Source organism: Bactrocera latifrons, unplaced genomic scaffold (genome assembly GCF_001853355.1).
Source record: "Bactrocera latifrons isolate USDA-ARS-PBARC rearing strain unplaced genomic scaffold, ASM185335v1 scaffold_218, whole genome shotgun sequence".
Classification (NCBI taxonomy): domain Eukaryota; kingdom Metazoa; phylum Arthropoda; class Insecta; order Diptera; family Tephritidae; genus Bactrocera; species Bactrocera latifrons.
In genome coordinates, this window is record NW_017535719.1 from 160,396 (window position 1) to 185,147 (window position 24,752).

At 37.2% G+C, this 24,752-nt stretch overlaps 1 protein-coding gene across 1 annotated transcript in view; it reads left to right on the forward strand.

The window, feature by feature from the left end:
• LOC108968479 overlaps positions 1–24,752 on the forward strand; it is a 197,517-nt gene that overhangs the window by 140,730 nt on the left and 32,035 nt on the right. Inside the window, 2 exon segments of the mRNA XM_018932538.1 lie at positions 11,871–12,480; positions 12,541–13,125. Of these exon segments, the coding sequence (XP_018788083.1) occupies positions 11,871–12,480; positions 12,541–13,125 (1,195 nt within the window).

Here is a 24,752-nt window from a genome sequence, read left to right on the forward strand (position 1 = left end):
TATAATAATTTAACCATATAATTTACCACTTCACAATTAGTTTGACAATTAGTACACACATAGACTAATTTTACGAACTTTCATTGCATTTTATTAACATTTCCTAAACCGCAGCATTGCCAAAACATTGTGCGAAAGTATGATACCAGTTATAAATAGACCTAAGATTTTCCATATTTCTATGATCAAAGTGAATTCTGATGGCATTACGCTTCGTTTCATTGAAAATGGAGTTGAAAACTAAATGCATATTTTAATTTTTTGTTTGCAAATTTGTATGAGAGCGTATGTTTTATATAGTATTAGCTTTTACCCGCGACATCGTCCGCATAAGTTTTTTCGTTTTCCTCGGCTGTAAGTCCTCCTGCAACAATGTCCCATTATCGCGTTCCGGTCCTCAACTTCACATCAAAATTTCTTCAAAAGCAACCTAAGCACTTAATGGATAGCTGTTGTAGTTCTAGTTTTGTTCGTCGCATCGGGCCATGCTATACCTTTTTGGAAAGCTCATTTCACACGCTAACACGTGTTTTATTGATTGTCATTTCTTTTGAGTCGTTCGTGAGTTATAGCGTCGCAAACATGGAGCAAAATAAAGAGAAAATACGGCATAGTTTACAGTACTACTACGATGAAGGCAAAAATGCATCTCAAGCCGCCAAAAAAATTTGTAGTTTATGGATCCGATACAGTTTCCCTTTGAACTGCACAACGATGGTTTCAACGTTCGTTCTGGTGTAGAGGTAGTCTTAAAATGTCGAATGCGCTGCCGAAACTATTAGCGATAGAACAAAGTAAAATACAACAATATTGAAGAACATCATAATGTCTACAAAAAACTCCGCGGTAGCATATGTCCAACTATTGTAGTTATGTTACTACAACAAGTTTTTTTCAATTTAAACATTAATGAAAATGCTAACCAAATTTAAACCATGCTATTTATTTGTTTATATTAATCCTTATCCAAATAAATTATTTTATGGTCAAGACATTTAACTTGAAAGATTTCGTTTAGGGCGACTCCGAGGCGACAACTATGAACCTAGGAGTAAAGGGGTTACAGAAATAGTTGCAGAAAAGGTTGGAAATACTTTCAAAAAGTCATCTATTCCGATAGTTTCACACACCAGAGTTGTACAAATGCTCACCACATACCATAAGAAATTTCTGACTCTTAAACAAATGTTTTTAAGGAACCCAATAGGTTTGAGCTCTAAAAGAGACGACTTTGTCTCTTCTGCCGGAAAATTATTTGACATCGCTGCTTGTAAACGTCATTCAACTTCAATATTTACCAAAAAAGTATCAGCTAGAACACGTGACCATTCAGATCAGCCAGACTCCCATACAGACGACAAAAATTTAGATGCGTCGCACATGGATTCTTCCAAAAACGATGCTGATGACAATTTAGCGTCGATGCATCCAGGTAACATGTGCAAATCTCTGGCTTACCTGTGCAAATAGAATTCTGAGATTATACGTTTCTACTGACCAACCAAGGAAATAAGGATTTTGGTCAAGTACATACTTACAGTTTACTCACCTTTGTGATTCTCAATAAGATTCAACAGTTCAATCAAASATGGMTCGCGCCATCTCTATGCTGCAATTCAAAGGTCGAGATACTTACCTGCTAAACTGCGCAAGGTTGTCGATTCATCCATTCAACAGAATGATTTCTTTGCTCTTCCAGAAAACATTCTCCTTAGTATGATGACTGACGAACGGATAGAAGTCAGAAAGTTGGCCCTTGACCGTCTTCTGGCAGCCAGAGAAGCAGAGTCTGACACTGTAAATGGAAGTGCCAAAGCTGAATTTCAAAGCTAATAATTACTACGATATGATTAACTGGAAGACTATTACCTTGACTGTGCCACCAGTTCTTTGTTCAGTTTCTAACAAAGAACTCATAAAAGGGCTGTCGGGTGACACTGCAGAGGTATGGAAATTTAGTGAGTTCCCCTCTCACATCGTGGCAGTCGAGAGAACCGTCAAACTGGTGACAGAGGCATCTTCTAAAGTTATTGGCCCCCAATCTCGTGATCGTTTTATACGCTCTACACTGAAATCTAGGCAACAAGTGCCAAAGTTTAGTACAAAATCTTATTTAATCAATCAATTTGACACAGATTCAGACTAAAACAAGCCTGACATATGGTTGGTTGCTTGGGTTGGGCTTGGGAGGGACCCGAAGAGCAGCCACCTCCACGCAGTGGGTTCTGGGTGACCAATACAGGTTAGCTGAGAGCTGCAACAATTTTCRCCTTGCGCTGTGGCGTGCCGCATTTTCGCTCGTATCTCGGGAACGGTTCGTCCTACGGCCATGATCACACAAACCATTTCGGTCGCAAATGACGTGACAAATAACTTTGTATATTTTATAACCATGAGATACGTATTTCAGGCGCTAGGTAGACATTTTCACGATTTTAGGCGAATTTCCGAAATTTCAAGGCCGGAGTTGGGGTTGGAGATGCAATCCGATCTCAAAACAAAAAATTGCATTGGAATCAGGAAGTACTATGGCAACTTTTCCGCACTATTAGAAATCCCGAATCGAAAAAAGTCCGGAATCGACCTAACTCTATTATGCACAACATTGCAGAATTCATGATCCAATGTAATCATGCCATTACGCATTTATTTCATCTGCAGGGGTGCCTTTAGTGATAACCGGCAAAGTCTGTCTAAAATCGCCCGCTAAAAGTACCACCATTACCCCCATGATATTTGAATTACTCTTGATGTCTTACAAAGTCCGATCTAGAGCTTCAATTGCTCTTTTATAAGACATGGTACACTCATCCCAAACAAAAAATTTACATTGCTGCAACATACGTCCACGCTCGCTGTTTTTACTCATATTACAAACATTCTTCATGGGCTAAATTTAATGGCAGTTTAATCACCGAATGTGCCGTTCGACCACCATTGAGCAGAGTAGCGGCTATTCCTGAAGAGGCAACTGCTACAGCAATTCTTTTATCTTTTCAGATTTGCGCTAAAAGCAAGTTTAAAAGAAAGGGTTTTCCCGTGCCTCCAGGAGCATTCAAAAATAACAAACCACCTTCGCGCGTACTGAACTGCATCCCTCAATATTTATGTGGGCATTAAACATTTTTGATAAAATTGGTAAATAGGGGACTACCCAACAATTATCAACCGTAACGGAGCTACCATTTCGGAGCTTCACGGTTGCTGTTCGACCTCCGTCTGCCGGCGCTCTTCTACGATACTGCGGGTATCCGTGGTCGTTGTGATCGGTCTCTTTCACTAACTTGCGAAGAATTTTTTTTTTGCATTTCCCGTCTTCTTCCAGGAGCACTGGGGATTTTCGGGTCGGCATGGACCGTGAATCATGTTTTTTACAATAATGTCATGGAGAGTCTTGTCAATGTTAGGATCCGCTATTTCAGTGCTGGTTATGTTATCTATTTGATCGGGTCGTAACTTATATATATGGACATGTGGCAGTCCACGTTTCTGCCATTCGACAGAGTACATAAAGCAGCGCGCTTCTGCGAACACTCGGCCTTTATTAATCACATCCATTATTTTTTTAATTTTTAGTCTAAAAACTCTTGCGACTATATCATGCCTATCTATTGCGCTTTGCCCGGCATCAACTCATTGACTATTTCGGGCCAGGCTGGGTTGCAAGTAAAGGTGATGAATAAGTCAGGGCGACCATKTGTATGCACATAAACAAACGCGTCCTCAGTATATTCGGTAAGTACCGCGGGCTATTTACAAATGAAGACGGTAAAATGACCATGCGATCTACGTTATTTGGATTTAAAATAGCGTCGTTTGCCACGGCGTCTTGAAGATGGATGTAATTCTCTGCTCTTAGTTTAATTTGATTTAATGATATGTACCGTAACCTCTCTTTCAACTTTAACGTTGTTGTTAAAGTTGTTTTCTCGTATCATCATGTTTTAGGCGTAAAAATTCATGCATAAAACCTTTTTGTTATGCAAATAAGACCTGTTAAAGGATTAATTTGAGCAACTTGAAAAAGGTACCCCTCTTGTCCCTTACTAAATATGATCGGATATTGCAACGCATCATAAAATTTATAGGTATCAGGCACCCTGGTTAATGTGTCATCTCGGGCCTGTAAAACTATATCACGGGAAGCAAACTGTTCGCCTGTAACCATGACTGCGACTTCATTTATTAACGGTGCATTATACCGCCTTTCATGTTCCCCACTTGGTGTGCGATCGGGGGCAACACCAACCTATAATCCTCTCCCGGCATTCTTTCTGTTGCTACTTTGAAAGTATTGATAAGGCGATTATGTTCGTCCAACATTCTCTAAAACAGTATCCCTTTCGATTCCTTTTATCTTTTAACACCTGCGATTACCTTCGTTTTCTTCATCGCAAAAAACTTTGGTTGTTCATTATTTGCGAGAAGTAAGAAACCAATCCTGTTATACACCTGCCCTTGGATGGGAAAAGTAGGTGAAAATCCAGGCATTACGACCTCCTTATCTACTAAAAATGACGTCATCTGATAGCAAGAATTATAGTTTCTAATCCTGCTTAAAAACGCGCAATTCGTTACTGTCGTATAAAAGTAAAAATTTAAGAGGTTCCTCTGGCTCGCCAAGTAATGGAATTTTCAACAGAACAGCACATACCTGGAGTTTCTTCTCTCCATTTCAGTACTTAACAATATCTGCATTTTTTATCCATTCTCTCAATGCTTACCAATCGGTGATTAACATAGTCGATCAAGGGGTCATACTCAAAAGCGGCACCATTAAATGCCTAACAAGTACTCATTGAAAACCTAGACCAGTCTCTGCCGCAAAAAATTGCGCGTGACGTTTGGCATCTAAATCTCGACATGTCTGAGTCCGTTCTACTGTCTCAGAGGCCCTTTGAGATGCGTGGAGTTCAGCATCCAGGGTCTGACGGGCCTGAGTCTGTGTGAAACCCTCGAAAGACCTTTGAGATGCGTGGCGTTCAGCATCCAAGGCCAGACGGGCCTGACTCTGCTCTAAGGTCTCAGAAGCTCTTTGAGWCGCATGACGCTGAGAATCTAAAATCTGACGCGTCTGAGTCTGCTCTTCAGATTCTTGGCTTCTAGCAACTTTTGCAGTTCGCGCTCTGCTAGAATGGGGTTTGGGGTACTATCGACCCGATTTTAACTATTAACTATTATCATGCCACAAATTAAAAAAATGTCCCCTGGGTTTCATTAAGGTACCTCATATCCAATCACCACACATACACTCACTATATGGAGCACATAGATATACTGTTATGGCCTAAATATTTTCCGTAATATTCATTGAGATAACTCAAATACTGACCGAGAATTCATCATAGAGTTCACCTCAGTTTGAAGATATTTATGTTATGGGGGCTCAGAATTCAACCCATTTTTGACACACAGAAATACTATTGCCAAGAAAGGATCCTCTCTGAATTTCAATTGTACATCCCACACATTAACCGATATTTTCGAAAAGTCAACTACAGATATTGGGGTCTTCATATTCTGTGATCGTAGTATGATTTCGCCTATTTTCACACTAACATAAAAAATAACTAAACTCACCAAATTGAGTCGAAATCGGTCTACCAAGTCTTGAGATATGAGATTTCATCAAAAAGTAGGCGGGGCTACGCTCATCGTTCAATTTTTAAACCGGCTCTCATAAAGCCCTCTTATACCACCTCGGCCGTAAAATTTAATGTCTGTGGTGTATTTAGTTACTTCTTTATTGTGCTTTTAGTAGTTTTGAATACCACCGTTTTTTGAGGAGTGGGCGCTGTTGCCTCCCGATTTTATCATTTTTCAAACTGTTCTTATAGTACTCGCGATGAGTAATTTTGGTGGTTCTAGCCTCTGTAGTTTAGGGGATATGTACATTAAACTTATTAGAGGCCGGGCCCATGCCCGCTCAGCTAATAATAATCAATCATCGTAAAAGTCACTGATGGCACTTTATGTACTTCAGAAAGACAATCATATACTAAACAATAATAATTATTTCGATATAGCAGTAGCAACAATAACATAGTCATACCAACCTAGAATTAATATACAGGGGGGCGTTCCTAGCTAACGAAACGAGCGGCTGGTCAGTTGTCTTAGAGCACCTGGAGAGTCAGGATAAACATTTTCGCGCGACGTGTTTCTGTCATTCTGCAAGACGAAAATACAAATGCAGCGTTCGTTAGAAAAGAGGTACGCGATTAAATTCTGTGTGAAACTCGGTAAATCTGCGATAGATGATGTGATCAAGCACGTTTACCCAGATGTTATTTTAGCAAGAAGTGGTGTGTTTCCGTTGCACCTTCGGCCTTTTGGAGGGCTGGGAAAAGGTCGCTGATGAAGACTGTGCTGGGAGACCTGCGACTTCCACAAACACCGACTAAGTATTCGTTTAATCGCCCAGATGTTAAGTTTATCAAAATCCATGATTCATTACATTGCGTAAATGCACGTAGATGGTCCGAAAGAAAATTTTAACATGTGTGAAAGCGACCCCCAATTTTTGAATAACGTAATCACAGAAATAATTGGAAATCGCGCTGGCTGCGCTGCATCGACGCAGAAAGAGCCTATTTTGAAAGTTCTTAAAGAATTGTAACGATTGCTTCAATTTTTGTTTTTTAATTGACTAAGTCCTATTACTTTCCGGACAAACCCTGTACWTCGAAGAATGATGTTCACGCGAAATTTAAACTAAAAAGTCCTATTATTTGTTTGTTAAAGTAGAATATTTAAAATATTTTTAGTTTTTTAAATAATATTAAAATATAGATCTTTTCAAAATGTCTCCCAATTTTTATTTGAAATAATCCAATATTACCAGTTATGTTATGAACAATATTTTCAGTTTCCTAAAACAAGATATGATTATGGAAAATTCTATTTCATATACATATGTATATAAAATTAGTATATAGAAGATATATATTCAGAAACACAAAAGGACGATTGTACGTATCAACTAAAACTGATCGAGATAGACGTAGGGTTGTATATAGTATATTCATATGATCAGGAAGACGAGTCGAGTTGAAATCTAGGTGACTGTCTGTCTGTCCGTCCCTATGTGTCTATTCGTGCAAGCTGTGACATGAGTAAAAATCGCGATATCTTGATAAAGCTTAGAACGCGGGTTCAATAGTGCAAGTATGTAGATGGGAGTCATCGGACCACAGCCAAGCCCACAAAACGCAATTAACTGAAATCCTATAAAGTAACTAAGCATTAAGTTAATATAATATATGAAACTCTGGTTTGGCACAATGGACCACAGCCACGCCCACAAAACCTATAAATTGAAGTAACTAAGCATTAAGTTAACATATGAAACTCTAGTTGGGCACATGGGCGAAGTAGCGATAACGGTATTGTTAAAAAACTAATAAATGCGCGATAAATCAAAGACTAAATATGCCAGAGGCATAAAATTTTACTTCCGATATAGTATGAGAAGGCTTAAACAGAGTCGCACTCAAAAATGGACAAATAGCGTGGCACCACCCACTATTAGGAAAAATCACATATCTCGACAACACGGCCTACCTATTTAAATCGGATTTAGTTTGTTACAGTTCCCTACTTCTTATATAACACAAATTTAAATCATATCCTTTAGAGTATGCTACCCAACGCCTTAGAAGTGCCAAATGCAATAAAAAGCCCCTAAGCAAAGAATATATGAATCCCAGTACAGATTTATAATTGAAATTCACAGATAATCTTTTGCTGATAGTATTAAGAAAGCTGAGAAATTCAAATGGGTTGAATCRGGTCAATATTTTCCCATCATCATCAGTCCATATACGTAATATATAGATTTCGAAGTTCCGGTTGACTTTTTACCGCATATATCGGCCAGTAGGTGAGTTATCCCAAATACAAAGCGTACTGTACTCACAACAGTGTATCTTTGTGTCTAAAATGGTTAAAAAATCAGGATTTTCGAACAACTGGCTGACTTTGATTTTATCAAGTTGCAAAGTTATAAAATGTTCTCGCATACACCCGAACTTATCCCTCCCTTACTTGCTTTTAACATTTTTTTGTAACATTGTACAAGGTGCGTCCCAAAGTAAACAGGACTTAAAAAAAACAGAACAAATGTTTTTTTCGGAAAATCAATTTAGTTTATTCAAAATCGTCTCCTTCTGCTTCAATACAGCTTTTTGCACAGTTCAAAAGCATGTCGAACGAGTGTTTTAGCTCGTTGACCTATATGGCTGCCAGTATGCCAGTGCAAACTTTTTGACCTCTACGTCTGCAAAACGCTTTCCTTTCATGGGCAAATGCAATTTTCCGGAAAAGCTTAAGTCGCGCGGTGTCATACTCGTATCAGGTGAATACGGTGTGTGGGTAATAGTTAAAATGTGTCAAATAATCGTCCTTCGAATGTTGGATTCTGAGCAATTTTTGGTCGTCAGTCAATTTGTGCGCAACACACCGTGCATACACCTTTCGTAAGTCCAAATGTTCGGTCGAAATGCGATAAATCGATATCTTGGAGATGTTCAATTCCATTTCCATGAATTTCAACGATGATTTCGCTGATTTTTGATGAATTCACGCTCAGTTTCGAGGGAGTTTCCGATTATCTCGGATTTTGATCAGACCCAATGTTGATAGTCATTTTGTCCTTACGACCACTTTGAAAACGTTGGAACCACTCCTTCACTCTCCTACGGGATACTCAATCTTCGCCATTAACTTGTGCCATCAATTGAAACGTTTCGGTAAAAGTTTTACCAATTTTAAAACAAAATTTAATGTTGGCTCTTTTTCCCACCGATAATACAAACATACTGACACTTAAAACTCAATTACTTCACTTCCAAGAAATAAAATATCATAAAAYTCTCACTGGACAATCGATAAAAGTAGCACGTTCTAACGTACCAGTCAACATATAGACGTCGCCACCAGGGGGCGCTAGATTCCTGTTTACTTTGGAACACACCTTGTACTCTGAGGGGAGCCAATAAAAGCAACACTACTTTTGACTCATTCCCGTGTGCATAATATTTGAATATTGTTGTTCCCAAATCGAGAAACAGTTGTATTATTAACTTCTTAAAACTGTTTACATTACAACAAAAAACATGAAGAATCTTTTTTTTTTTTGCAATTTTCGACAATAAAATTCGCCACATGCCTTGTTCTTCCTTTTATTTTATACACTGATGTTTATAAACATTGCGATTTTAAATATATTAAATGTTATAACTAAGCAATACATTGAGATCCAAAACCGTAATTTGGTACTGCGGCGTCTTCTAAGAGATTTAATGCACATACCTTCTAAACCACTTAAGATGCAATACCAAAATTCGCTCAGGACAAATCTCTTAAGCACCCCTACCGGCACTGTAAAAGCGGAAGTCGGATGATAAGCTGGCCCACCCCCAATATAACGGATGTGTTTGAAATTAAAAACAGCGCGATAAATCAATACATAAAGAGACATGAAATTTTACATCTAAGATGGTACAAGCGAACTTTATAGTAGCTAACAAAATACGTTTAGGTAAAAACTCATGTCTCAGGACCTAATCTACTAATATCGACCGCATTTATTTTGTTATATTACCTTGATATTCCTATGTTAAGTACGAAAACTGGCGAAATCGGATTACAATCACGTCTATTTCGCATATAACACAATTCTATTTTCTCATAGCCGTCCTATGCCTCATACATACAAAAAATGGCGATCTTCTGATTTACTTTATGCCGTATACATCGGCCAATATGTGTATTACCGTAGTGAATAAGAAAAAGTGCATTTTACTTAACCAAGATACATGGATAAAATTGTGGAAAAACCTGCCTAGTACCTAATATCATGATTATCGGGCATACCAAAATCGTGACATAAAGGCAGCTCCTTTTCATGCTGTCAAAAGCAGTTGTTGATTTTGACAGGTCCTAGCAGTTTCGTGACGGTGGGCCTTAATCCTTCTCACGGTACTCTCGACAGAACCTTATATGAAATATTGAAGACTTATCCCACGGCAGTTGGCGTAGATTGTAGGGTCGTGCTTTTTTTTCGGATTGGGCAGAGCAGACTTAAATTCCAATCGTCGAACATGCTTTCCTCTGAAAATATTATACAAASAAGCTGTCGCATGCTCTTTGCCGCTGTGTTTGAATAGTTCGGACGGCAATCCATCGGCCCCAGCCGCCTTGTTGTTCTTCAGATAAGGGTAATTGCTATTCGAATTTCTTCATGGTCATGCAGTGGAACATCTGCTCCATCGTCATCGATTGAGGAATCGGGTTCGCTTTCTCCTGGCGTTATACTTTCACTGCAATTAGGCAGGTTTAAGCACCAGAACACCTCTGGGGGTTCTAAAAAAGTATGCTCCGGTCTTGAAACCTTCTGTTAGTCGCCTCGCCTGTTCTTCACACTTTCGATTTTCGGCCTCTTTTTTTTTCTGTCTGCAAATGCGTCTCGCTTCCCTCTTCTACTCTTGGTATCTATCCAAGATAGGCAGCCTGTTTCTCTCCGATGCGACACGGCATTCCTCGTCGTACCAGCTGTTCTTTTGCATTTTCCGAAAACTGCTGGTTTCGGTTGGAGGTGTTGACGAGTGCTTTCAGAGAGCAGGAGTAGAAAATCGTTCTGCTGTCTGTTGTGATTGCAGCTTCTTGACGTCAAAACTTTTTTGTGTTTGTTGACGTGAATTTTTTGCTGCACAGAGGCGGGTGCGAATCTTAGCTGCACTCACATCTAGGACACTGGAGACGTGTCTTCCATCTATCACAACATGATCGATCTGGTTGGTGATTTTTCGATCCGGAGACAGCCATGTGGCTTGATGAATTTTCTTATGTTCGAATCTAGTACTACAGATAACCATATTTCGAGCCCCGGTGAAGTCATTTAGCCTCGATCCATTTAGGGATGTTTCGTCACGGAGGCTGAGTTTACCGACTGAAGTGCCAAGTGAACCCTGGCGTTAAAGTCGTCAAGCCGTCACCGAATTTTCGCCACTGGCCACTGTACTAAATTCCAAAAGAACCCACTCGTCTCAGTCCTTCTCCCGTCCATCGCATTTCTTTGAAGGCGGTGATGTCAGCCTGCACTCTAACGAGGACAAAACCAGCTGGGCAGCGGCACCTGCCGGCACCAGCGGCACCTGAAAGGCCAAAAATTTCATCAACCAGCAAACACAGCTGCGCTTGAGCATTGCGAAAGAGAAAATAGTAGAAATAAGCTTGCGTTATAATTGTTTTTAAAAAAGGGTCAAACGACGTCAAGTGACCTTCAATAACAAAAAAAGGATTTTCACAAAAAATTTATATCACAGTGTATGCGTCTGGTCCCTTTTCTAATGAAGCGCTAATTTTCAAAATCTGTGGTTTTGCGTAATTTCAAGAATTCGGCTACAAAGGATCATATGGAATTTCAAAATGTGGTTTATTTTTACACTGCAACAAAAGAATACTAGGATAATTTTAAATATCGTGGCAGTGAAATCACGAATTGGGTATTGAGTTATGGTAATATCAGAAGTTATTAAGGTTATCGTTATTTTAGAAAAGATAAGCTGCAGATGCGCCTGCATACTTTGGTGTCCTATACTTAGTATAAACACTTTCACCCTCTACCGGACTTTTTCTTTAGGTGAAATATTTAATATATTAAATATATCCCTTTGTTTGTGTTTATATCGTGGATGATGATGATAATGAAAAAAAGTAAGCGATAATCATTTGGTTAGAAAATGTATAGCTACTATAGTACTTCTATAGCTGCTACAGTACTAATGTCAGAATGTTTTATTAAAAAATACAGTTACTTTCATCTTTCGTAAGTTCGTTTTCAATAATTTTTTCTTTACTTATTTCAGAGGATACCTCCAAAGGTTTTGTAGAGTTGATTGGCCAACAGATTTTACCTCCATGAAATTACATCATTTACGTTCACAACATGACTTAAGTAATGTTTTTGAGGGAGACGTTTCGTTARTAGTACCCTTAAATACACGCCATCTTGCTGACATTAAATATAAGCTAATTCAAAAACAAAAAAGTGAAAACGGTATTCTTAAAGTTTTTTACAATGAAAAAATATTTCTCAATGGAACATATAAACGTTCAGAGCAAAACCTGACAATCTTTAAAGAAATAACTGAAATTTTTTTAGAGAATAATATTAAACCTGTGGGTATTTATTTCGAAAATAGCACTGGCTTTCGCAAGGAAAATTGTTATTTAAATACAAAACATCTAGAGGTTTTTGATTTTGGCAACCCAAAAAAATACAACATTACATGGAAATTGCATGAAGTTATATCGGGAAATGACAAAGAAACTAAGGTTTTGGTTATTCATCCAAATCGTACTATAATTTTAACGACGACCTCCGAAATATCTTCAAAATATAAAATTAATCGTCGAAGTAAACTGGAACTATCGAAAACCGCTTGGATCGGATATAACCTTGTAATCTCAAATAAGGTAATTTTTATTTAGTATGGAAATCAATTACTTGATAATGATTTATTATTTGAATTTCAGAATGATAACAGCTGGCGTGAGGTTTTGGCAGAATTATCATATCCCAAACGTAATTTAGTAGTAAATGGCAGTTATTTAACAACATTAAATTCTTTGAGATCAAATGCCTCTTTTGCGTGGTTTGGAGCTGACAATAGTGGCAATAAGGTAGTGCACACACAATTTATGTGGAAAAATGAACCATTACGACCAGACGACCGAAATAACCAAACAATAACTTTCAATATAGGACATTATCTTTTGGAAAAAGATTTAACAATGACGGTCCATTTTTATCGAGGGATTAAAGAGCTAATAAAGCTCAAATTGTTTGTAATCTACTCTACCAATTTAGAACATTTGATCGAAATGAGTACATCTCTAGCCAATTTAAATTTTGGCGCTGGATGTACAAAATACATCATACAGTTTATGGCTTATCACAACGCTTCCGAATTAGACGTTAAATTTAATGCGTCCACTACCAAACGACCGTATTACTTCGAAATAGAATCAAACTCTTTATATAAGAGAGAATACTTTCCGGAAAAAATAGGACGATTATTGGTACTATTTGATTTAAAAAATAAGGAGATTGAATATTGGGTAAATATTTTTGCTGTCTGTATATTCTTATTATATAATAACTATCTCCAGATGTACTTTTAAAATTTAATGTGAGATTAAACATGAAGAAAAAATATTATACCTTAGGTCAACTAAGGGCAATTGTAAAAACTAAACCCAATCTAACATTTAAAGCTCTGAAAAGAGACCGTTGCACCACCTTCATATATATAGGTATAGTTAAAATGTCTTATAAAATATTATACCTATGCCAAATCAAAAAAGCAACTTAAAATTATTATATCATGCTAAAGCCGCAAATTATCTAATAATTCACCATATTGGATCTTACATAGTACTTAAAGTGTGATAACTATCTAATAACCTAAACAAATATATTGTCACAAACATCAAATTTAACTACATCGTGGCACCACTAATTTGTTTATAAAAAAACTAGTTGACTTGCCATACGTTCAGTTGAAATATATACAATATATACATATACATATATGAAATTATATACATATATGAAATATTTGAAAATATTTAATACATAAATATTTAAGTAAGACAGGACCAAGTTCAAGTGCAACCGAATATTATACTCTTGCACTCTTGTGTAAAACCAATCATATAGAGTAAAGTCAACCGGATGCGTTGAAATCCTGCTATTAGTTATATAGGGACTAGGCCAAGTTTTCGCTCAAATTTAACTATTTTTGGCACAAAGATGGACTGTTATGTTGAAAACATGCTCTCTTATTTCTCTTGGGATAACTCGCATATTGGCCGATATATTCGATACAAAGTCACCCGGAAGTTCGAAAATCTTTATTTTAAGTATATGGGGACTAAGGGAAGTATGGGTACGGTTCAACCCGTTTTTGACATACATACATACCATTGTAAGAGAAGGATTATCCCTTAATTTCAGTTATATAAATCACACATTGACCGACATTTTCGATCAGAAGTCAACTATAGGTACCGGGGTCTAAATATATAATATATATTAATTGCTTCTTGATTTGTGTACTGGAAACTGGACGAATGAAGTGGAGTTTAAAAAGGTGCTATATGGGAAATAGGCATGGTTGTTATCTGATGTCGTCCATTTTCACAATATGGCACAAAAATGTATGAAGAATGACACGTACTTTTTTTATTTTATTAAAACCAGTTGGGAGGGTCCCGAGACATGGGATTTCACCGAAAAGTGGGCGGTGCCACGCTTATCGTCCAAATTTCAAACCAACTCTCATAATGTTCTCTCACACCATCTCGGTGGTAAAATTTAATGTTTTTGGCGTATTTAGTTATTGATTTATCGCGCGTTTAGTAATTTTTAACAGTACCGCTATTTGGGAAGTGAACGGGGTTTTCATCGGATTTCGCCAATTTTCTCAATGTTGATAGGAGTTCTTATAATATTTGTTGTTGTAGCTTAAGTGGTTTAGGAGATATATACATTAATGTTATTAGAAAACATTTTGTCCCACAGGTATTCTGGCATGATATATGTTTTCGGTCGAATGGCGATTTCTGGTCGTGGCAGTGGTCCGATTACGTCCATCTATAAACTCGAAATATTTTTTTGTACTAAAGATAAGAGATATCGCAATTTTTACTCAATTTACAGATTGGACGGACAGATGGACAGACATACAGTCAACCGGATTTCAACTCCACTCGTCACTCTGATGAATTATAAATATATAAAGGATGTAATTAGAATTGAAGGAGGACATAGAAAGTAGTTCCAAACTATATAACTCGACTACTAATTATTTCAATTAAAACTAAACAAAGATTAATCTCTCTCAATATTTAATTTGTTGCCTTCAAAGTAATCCCCACTAGATATATTTAAGACACTTATGCAAACGATTTTCTAGTCCTCGAAGTACTTTTTATAAATACTATGTGGGTTGGTCTTTTGCTCCTCGAGCGAATTTTGTTTTATATTTTAATCCCTTCGGTCGACTAAAAAGGGTTCCACGGATCTGCAATTTCAGTTTAAGAAGGAAAAAAATCACACACCAGATTGTAACCATCTGGTGAACACGGTAGGTAATCGATGATATTTATTGCGTTTTTGGCTTTAAATTCGGTCACAATCGTTGCTTGATGCGATGGGACATTATCATCGTGCAAATGAACTGTTCCTCAAAAATTGCGGCTATTTTTGGTCAAATTGAACTCCTTGTTGATAATCTGTCACTCAGCAACAAATTTATAATACATCAAACTACAACTATGGAAAAAATAATGAGCATCACCTTGATTAAAAATATAAAATTTGATAGAAATTCATAAATAATATAACAGTTTTGTTCACCTTACGTTGTCCGGGGGACTGTCTGTCTGCCTATGAAAGGAGTAACTTAARTAAAATTTTTTTCTTATTTTTAAGTACTACGTCTAATTGTCACGCATACAAGTGAAGATAGTAAAAGCGTTCCAATAAAGTAAAAATGCATTTTGAATTTCCATTATACATATACATATGTAGTTATTAATATAGCGAAATGTATTTTAGATATCGTCATAGACATCATCTACATCTACAATGTTGTATTTCAATATACGTTTTTTAAACTTCATATATTATGTTTTCCGCGTTTAATTAATAAACTTAATATTTTTTTTTGCACACTAACAGCTCCCTCTATGAACTCCGTGCTCTGTCTTAGGGTTCAATCTTATGAATCTATGTGCTTAAGTTTAACTATTGGTCGYGTTGTTAAGCCGTTAAGGGGAGTCAGATTTTAAAGGCAAAAAAAAAGGATGTATTTGTGTTTTTTTTTGCGGCGACCTGAGGAAATATAATTTTCAATGAAAGTTCTTAATAAATAAGATTATGCCGGTGAATCTCTAGAAGGGCTTTGAAAAAATTTCGTTATACATAACCCGTTACCGGATCATCTGAAACAAAAACACTTATATGCGTTTTAAAGGTGATGTATTTCTCGAGGTAATCAGAAAGAGCGAAATATTGGTAACATTTCACCATCATTATCTTAAGCTTCTTAAATTGACAGAGGAAAAATCGTTTGCATTTGATTCCGTGGGACGGTTGAGTGAGCTTTCCTCTTCTTTATCTACCAACAGCGCGCCAGTCGTTTATTCTTTTCGCTAAGTGGGGCCAATTGGATATTCCAAGGGTAGCCTGGTCCTTCTCCACCTGGTCCTTCCAACGGAGTGGAGGTCTTCGAATACTTTCAGGGCTGGAGTTTTTTCGTCCATGCGGACAACAAGTCCTATCCAACGTAGCCGCTTTCTTTTAATTCGCTGAACTATTTCAATGTTGTCGTATGTATCATACATCTCATCGTTCCATTCAATGCCATATTCATGGTGGCCAATGCTTTCGCAGAACTTTTCTCTCGAAAACTCGTAACGTCAACTCATCAAATTTTGTCATCGTCCAAGCCTCTGCACCATATATCAGGACGGGAATTATGAGTGACTTATAGAGTTCGGTTTTATTTCGTCGAGAGAGGACCTTACTTTTCAATAGCCTACTTATTCCGAGGTAGCACTTGTTTTCAAGAGTTATCCTGCGTTGGATTTTCAGGCGGACATTTTTTATGGTGTTTTCACTGGTTCCAAGATAGACGAAATTATTTTCGACTTTTTTGCGCATGGCTAATATCTGATCAGTTGTTGATTCTCCAGGTCTGAAGCCGCACTGATAAGTTCCAATCAGTTTGTTGACGGTGGGCTTTAATCTTTCACAAAATACGCTCGATAGAGCTATTCGAACTTCTTCATAGTCATACAATGGAACGTCTGATCCAGCGTCATCGATTGGGGAATCGGGTTTGAGTTCTGCTGGTGTTGTGCGCTCACTGCTATTCAGCGGGCTGGGGAAGTGTTCTCTTCATATTTTAAGTATGCTCCGGTCTTGAAACCTTCTGTAAGCCGCCGCATTTTTTCGTAGAATTTTCGAGCATTACCCCTGTCGACCATCTTAGCAAGCTCTTTATACTCGCTCATTTCGGCGTGTTTCTGTTTGCTAATGCGTCCCGCTTCTCTCTTCTACTCCTGGTATCTATCCCATCCCGCACGTGTTGTGATCGATCGTAACGGTGCAAGGTAGGCAGCCTCTTTTCTCTCCGCTGCGAAACGACACTCCTCGTCATACCAGCTGTTCTTTTGCACTTTCCGAAAACCAATAGTTTTGGTTGCAACTGTACGTAAGGAGTTTGAAATGCCGTCCCACAGTTCCCTAATATAGAGTTGTTGACGAGTGCTCTCAGAGAGAAGGAGTGCAAGCCGAGTAGAAAATCGTTCGGCTGTCTGCTGTGACGTCGAACCTTCCTTGTGTTTGATGGCTTGCATTTTTTGCTGCACTGAGGCGGGGGCGAATCTTGGCTGCAACAAGGTAGTGGTCCGAGTCGATGTTAGGACCTCGGAGCSCACGCTCATCTAAAACACTGGAGACGTGTCTTCCGTCTATCACAATGTGATCGATCTGGTTGGTGATTTTTCGATCTGRAGGCAGCCAGGTAGCTTGATGTATCTTTTTATGCTGGAATTTAGTACTACAGATAACCGTTTTTCGGGCCCCGGCGAAGTCGATCAGCCTCAACCCGTTTGGGGATGTTTCCTCGTGGAGGCTGAATTTACGGACCGTAGTACCAAGAATACCTTCTTTGCCCACCCTGGCGTTAAAGTCGTCAAGCACGATTTTGATATCGTGGCGGGGGCAACTCTCATAGGTGCGCTCCAAGCGCTCATAGAAAGCATCTTTGGTTGTATAGACCTTCGCTTCCGTCGGGGCCAAATGGGCAATATGTTGAAGAACTTTACCTTGATGCGGATTGTGGCTAGACGTTAATCCACCAGGCTGAATGATAGTACTCAGTGGCGCAGTCTCACTTCCATCACAAATCCCACACCAAATTTGCGTTCCTTTATGTGTCCCATCCATCGCATTTCTTTGATAGCGGTGATGTCAGCCTGCACTCTAACGAGGACATCAACCAGCTGGGCAGCGGCACCTTCCCAATTAGGAGGTCGGACATTCCAGGTGCATGCCCTCAAATCAAAGTCATCAAAATGGGGGTCAGTCACCCGAGGCTTGTTGTTCCTATTCATTGGGTGCGATTTTTACTCGACGGGTCCCAAACCCAGCGCACAACCAAATGGTGGGGTTGTTTCGCCTTCTCATTTTAGCTCCCCTTCACTCACCAGTTGAGCAATCTTACTGCAAATTATAGAAAATAAAAGTGAATGAAATTTCCTAAAAATCTTGTCTACTCCATTTTTCCATAGGCCTTATAATTTCTAAGAAATTGATTAATCACTTCGTGTTTTTAAATTTTTTTATGAAAGAATTAAAAAAAATAAACTTTAGCAAGGAAAAAATTTTAAAACAAAAGATATTTTATATAAAGTTCTGTTTCTTTATAAAAAAAACTAAGCTACCACCGAACAAAATCCATGGACAAATAGGAAAGTTGTACATGATCAAATAAATATATCCAAGTCGCGCAAAGTCAATGTATACGTACATATGTATATGCGTATGTAGTGTGTAAAGTAGAGGTGGGATTGTTTTCGAATATCATTAGAATAAACTAATAACACTATTCGTTTAAAAAAAATCAAATAATACTTTTAGAATAGTAATACTCAAATACTGTTTTAGTAGGTAGTTTGCATCGAAAGCAAGAGGTGTCAGGTTCGAAACCCCTGAAGTCATATTAATTTGCTTAACATGTGTGTAGGTATACAGGCAAATTTTCGAAATAACTCAGAAATTATAAGGCCTATGGAAAAATGGAGTAGACAATATTTTTAGGAAATTTCATTCACTTTTATTTTCTATAATTTGCGGTAAGATTGCTCAACTGGTCAGTGAGATATACATGATTAAATGAAGACACCTTTTTTTTTGTCGAATAACGGTAAATTGCAAATATCTCAAAAACGTATCCATAAAAAAAATTTACTCGATTTTCGAAATCAGCGAGACATTTCACATACAAATTCGATAGTGGCATCCGTGGAACAAAAAAAAAATTCAAATTTGTGATCCAGTGATATCAGATATCATTGTTGAGTGCTCAAACAACTAAATTTAATATTATTTAATTATTTCGAAAGGCAATGGCTTGTAGTGGCAATTCTTTGCACTGCTAACGCCTTGCAATGGCAACGCTTTGCAGTGTCAGTGATAACGACATATCAACAGTGACTGCCAAATTATTTCAAAAGGAAGAAGAAGAACAAAAACACATGTTACTKCAATTATGTGCCATAATTTTTACCGTTATAATGTCGTGCGATTCTCATCAATTGTAATGTTCATTGGTACACGTGTAGTTAAAAAATCTTTTAAGTGTTATTATCAAAAGGAATAGTGGCATAATAAAAGGTAAGWAGAAGTGTACAAMTATTTTGTTAAATCAAAAACAAATGTAGAATTTCCTTAGTGAAGGTCTTAAACATGGCAGAAAAATTAGAGCAATCTTGCAAAGTTCTAGGATGCGGCAGAAATGTTATCAGTTCCTGCTTTAAATGTGGTTGTTTGCTCTGCTCTACTCATTTTACCATAAATATAACATGTGAAACGCATTATGATCCTTACCAGGAACTTTGCACTCCATAGAAACGTGTGATGATTTTCCTGAAATGTATGAAATAGAAGGTGGTGAATATTATGCTCAAAAACATAAAGCTACCAAATCTAACAAAAAGAAAGTGGCACAAAAATTGAAGAACTCTAGAAAGGAGTATCAGACCCGAGTCCATAACAAAACAATACCTAAACGAATACTGGGTCCTACGTACAATATACAGTAAAACCCGGTTATGTACCTCATGAAAAATGGCAGCATTTTAAGGTACTTAAGCGGGTTTTTTTAAGTATCCAACCCGATGCGGGTACTTATACGAACATAATTATTTTTGTACATATATAATTACATCTTCTTATTAGCTTACATAAATTACCATTTAATGAACTAAACGTACATATTTTAAAATCAAGATCGTAGCATTATTTGAACACAAAAAGGAAAACTTTATTAACAAAACAAGTTAAAGCAATATTATGCAATTTTTTTAAGAATTCAATTCTTTAAAATTGATTGATTATACATATGTAAATACACCCATATTTTGTATGATGAACATTAGGATGAAAGATAGCAATACTTAAATACATACATACATATTTTATTTTAGACAATGAATAAATCTGTGATCTTCTTTTGATGGTGGGATTGAAAGTTACATTTAAAGAGTTTTTCTTCAAGCGATTCAATTTCATCAAGATAAAGACTTTAGTTTCCATAAAATGTTTAACTGTGAAAGCGCACCTATAGATGCTAGGGTGGAACATCATTACATTCATCTTCTGAATTTTCTTCAGAAGATGCTTCGCTGGATTTTTCGTCTAAGATGGATGAAACAATTTCATCTTCCGTCAATGTTCCAAAACTTTCAAGCTCTTTATCGCAGTTAACATATTGCTTAAACTCTGTAGGATCTAAGATATATTTTCAATAAAAAATCCACCCTGTAATTTGAAACAAATAAAAAAAAWATTAGAAACGCTAAGAAATTTTCAACAGGGGATATAAAACCCTATCTTACGGAAACAGTTTTCTATAGTTTCCTTCTTAACTAGCCACCGTGCCCGCTTTGCAAAAGTTAGAGCATCTAAGATTGAGATCGATTTCACAAAATCTTTTTTTGATAAGCCCTTTTCGATTGCAAGTAACAACAATTTGTCTGAAATAGACTTTGAAGGCATGTATTATTCCTTGATCGAGTGGCTGTAATATCGATGTGGTATTAGCAGGAAGAAACTCAATTTTGACATTTTCCAAGAACTAAGTCGGTCACCTTATGGCAACTTTTCTATTTTGCTTTATCATATCGCGATCAAACTCTTTTAAAATATTTGTCCAAAGCGAACTAAAGATCCAAGGAAGGGTATGATTTTCTCTTTAAGCAGCGAGGATTTTTTGATTTTCCAATGGAATATATTTTTTTTTTCACTTCCGTCTGCATTGCAACAAAACAATAGGGTTAGACGCATTTTTTGAATTTCTCCTCCAGTCACAGTAGTTCCCTTTCTAGCAAAAGTCCCATTCGGAAGTGCTTTATAAAGTAATACGCTCTCGTACGCATTAAAAACATTGCAGGGTTCATAGTTTTTTAATAAATTCTGCAATATGTGACATCTATATGAATCCGCCCCCGCAGTGTCAGCATCAGCCGCTTCTCCAGTTATTTTTGTAAATTTAATGCCCTCTCGCCGTTTCCAGCGCCACAGCCAGCCATTGGTGGGAGAAAAATCAAAATGCATTTTATTAGCGAATTCTCTAGCTTTTTTGAGGAGTTGAGCATCTGTCAGCACTACGTTTGCAGCCCTTATTTGGTCAAACCATTTGGCAAGAGCCTTTTCAATTTCTTTATTACAGCTTCCAGGCAAACGCTTGCGTTTCATGCAGGTGGCGTTTGCAGCTTCCTCCACTTATTTGCGATTCATCAAAATCCTATTTATGGTTGAAATATCACACTTAAAATGTTGTGCAATGTCTTTTTTCGGTTTTTCATTACGCTCAACTAAATGAAGAATCTGTATTTTTTGTTTAATTGATAAACTTGTGATTTTTCGCCCTTTGCCAGGCATTTCGGAAGTTTTTAGATATAATTCATTTTAACAACTAGCGGTGCACGTGGAATTAAGAATCGATTGTATAGTGCTGGCACTGAACTTCAAAATTTGGAAATATTTTAAGAAATTTTAAAGCGCACTTAAGCGGGGATAATTACAAGTAACATGGTAGTTGTGGTACGAAAAATTTAGGTACTTAGGAGGGTCGGGTAATTAAGCGGGGAGCACTTAAGAGAGGGATTTTCCTCAGATTACATTAAAAAATTCACGGAGCCCAAAAATGTTGGTTAGGTACTTGTTGGGATCATTGCAATTCCAAAAGGAATATATTGTACGGTATATTGAAAAAAAAATTCAACAAAAACGTAAGACAGCTGGTCCGCTCACAAGAAGAAAAAATAGTCAGAAATATTACCTTCCATTAAATGGCGTACGTAAACAAGTTTGCCAGTTTTTTTCTTAAATACACTAGCAGTTTCCGAACAAGTAGTCAGTACAGCGATGTCTAAAATTACCTCAACAGGAGTTGTAGACAAAGATAAACGAGGAGGTCGTCGTCAAAATTACATCCAAAGAGATCGATTTATAACTCTTCAAGTGGAAAGCCATATTGATAGATTTCCACGAGTGGAGTCTCATTACTGCCGTAACAACTCGATTTCAAGCTTTTTTTCCAAAGGGAAGGGAAAACAGTGCTGTAGATTAGATGATGCGCCTTTTAATGAAGATTTTACACGTGAGTTTTCTGCACATTCCTCAACTGGCTCTTGTCTTACGGTGTACTACCAAAATTTATCGGGTATTAGGTGTAAATCAAATATCATTCGCAACTTTTTTTCACATTTGAACTTTGATATTATCGTTATTGCTGCGATTTGGCTGAACTCTAGTTACTTTGATAGTGAATATTTTAACTCAAATCTCTACTATGTCTTCCGTTCAGAGATCATGAAAAAACTGATTGTTTAAGAGGGGGTGGTGTTCTCCTAGCAGTTCATCGCAAATATCGTCCTCGTTTAATTAGGCTTGATAATGATGATTCTATTCTGGACAAACTATGTATTTGTATCAATGACGCTCTGTTCATTGCAGTCTCATACATCCTTCCTAATAGTCCTCTAGAGTTCTATAAGTTGCACGCAAATAATATTTCCTCGCTGGTATTAAATAGGGTGAAAAAGAATAATATCTGTGTTCTGGGTGACTTTAATTTAAGCAATATCGTCTGGTCTGGTTGTTCCTATAGTCCTGCTCTTATTCAATCCTATTTATCATCTTCTCAGGAGTTATTTCTCATCGATAGCTTGCTTAGTCTCAATCTGATTCAAATTAACTCATATTCAAATAGTCTGGATCGGTTTCTAGACTTAATGTTTCTCAGTGATAATTTAAAATTTAGGTTTCTCGATGGATTCTCTTCAATTACTCCAGCCACCATTCATCATTATCCGCTAGCATTAGAGGTGGATACTCATCTTTTCGCTCCTGTTAAACCTATTGATGGGCCTGGTTTTAATTTTGCATATTGTGATTTTGAACGACTCAATAATCTGCTCGATGAGATTAAATGGGATGATTTACTTTCGGGACTAGATACAGCTAATAGTTTCGCGATTTTTAAGAAATCAATTCATGAATTTTGTCATTATAATATCCTGCTCAAACATATACAACCATATAAGTTGCCTTGGTACACTAAGGACCTCAAACGTTTAAAAAATCTTAGAAATAAATACTATAGAAAATTCTCTTCAACTAAATCTCATGTTTCTTTTGTTCAATATCAGCACTACACTAAACTGTTTAATGAATTGGATAAGTTTCTCTATAAAAGGTTTATTAATAGTACGGAATCTCGGAATCGGTTCAGCATGCACCCCTGGCGAAATCTCCAACTTGTTTGCTGAATTTTTCAAATCGATTTATACCCACGACGATCCTGGTAATAGTCCCACTTTTTTCCATAAATTGTGGCACACTGCGTCTTTCACAGGATGATATTCCAAGACTATTTGTGATATTAAGTCTTCCTCCAAATTGGACTTGGATGGGCTTCCACCCGTAGTTATAAAAAATTGTACTGCCTTAGTATATCCTCTCATGCTCATCTTCAATAAGTCTCTCTGTTTATCTATATCTCTCTATTTATTTCTGACTGGAAATTGACATGCATTACCCCTATTCTTAAAGGTGGTAGAAAAAATGTAGTCTCCAATTACAGGCCTCTCTCTAAACTTTCTACAGCTTCGAAAATTTTTGAGTGTTCTGTTAAAAATAAATTAGTTTTTGCAGTAAAATCAATAATAAATGTCAATCAGCATGGGTTTGTCTCCGCGCGCTCCACTGTTTCAAACTTAGCGGTTTCTAGCGATTATTGTACGTCTGCATTCTCCGCTGGATTTCATTTAGATTGTGTCTACACAGATTTCTCTAAGGCCTTTGATAAAAAGTTTCACACAATATTCTAATTAAGAAACTATCTTTTTTATGGTTTCTTTCGGTCTTCTTGCAGTGGATTGAATCATATCTGCACAATAGACGATGCGTTGTCAGTGCCGATGGAGTGTCATCTGATTCATTCATTGCGTCTTCGGGAGTGCCACAAGGAAACATCTTGGGTCCGCTTCTCTTTGTGCTGTTTATCAATGACATTTCCTGTTGCTTCTCTTTCGCTAACTTTCTATTATATGCAGATGACTTAAGAATTTTTGTAATAATCAAAAACTCACAAGATGTATTCAAACTTCAATGTGATATTGATACTTTTTATGATTGGTGCCTGAAATCGAAGCTTTTTCTTAATCTAGATAAATGCTCTCAGATCTCTTATGGTAGGGAACGTAACATCTTATCTACAAGATCTTGGGGTAATCTTTGACAACAGATTTTCTTTCGATAACCACTTCGACTATATCACTTCTAAATCATTCTCTGTGTTCGGCTTTGTCCGTCGAAATGCTTTAAATTTTTCCAACCCCTTCACGTTAAAATTACTGTATACATGTTTAGTTCGGTCCATTTTGGA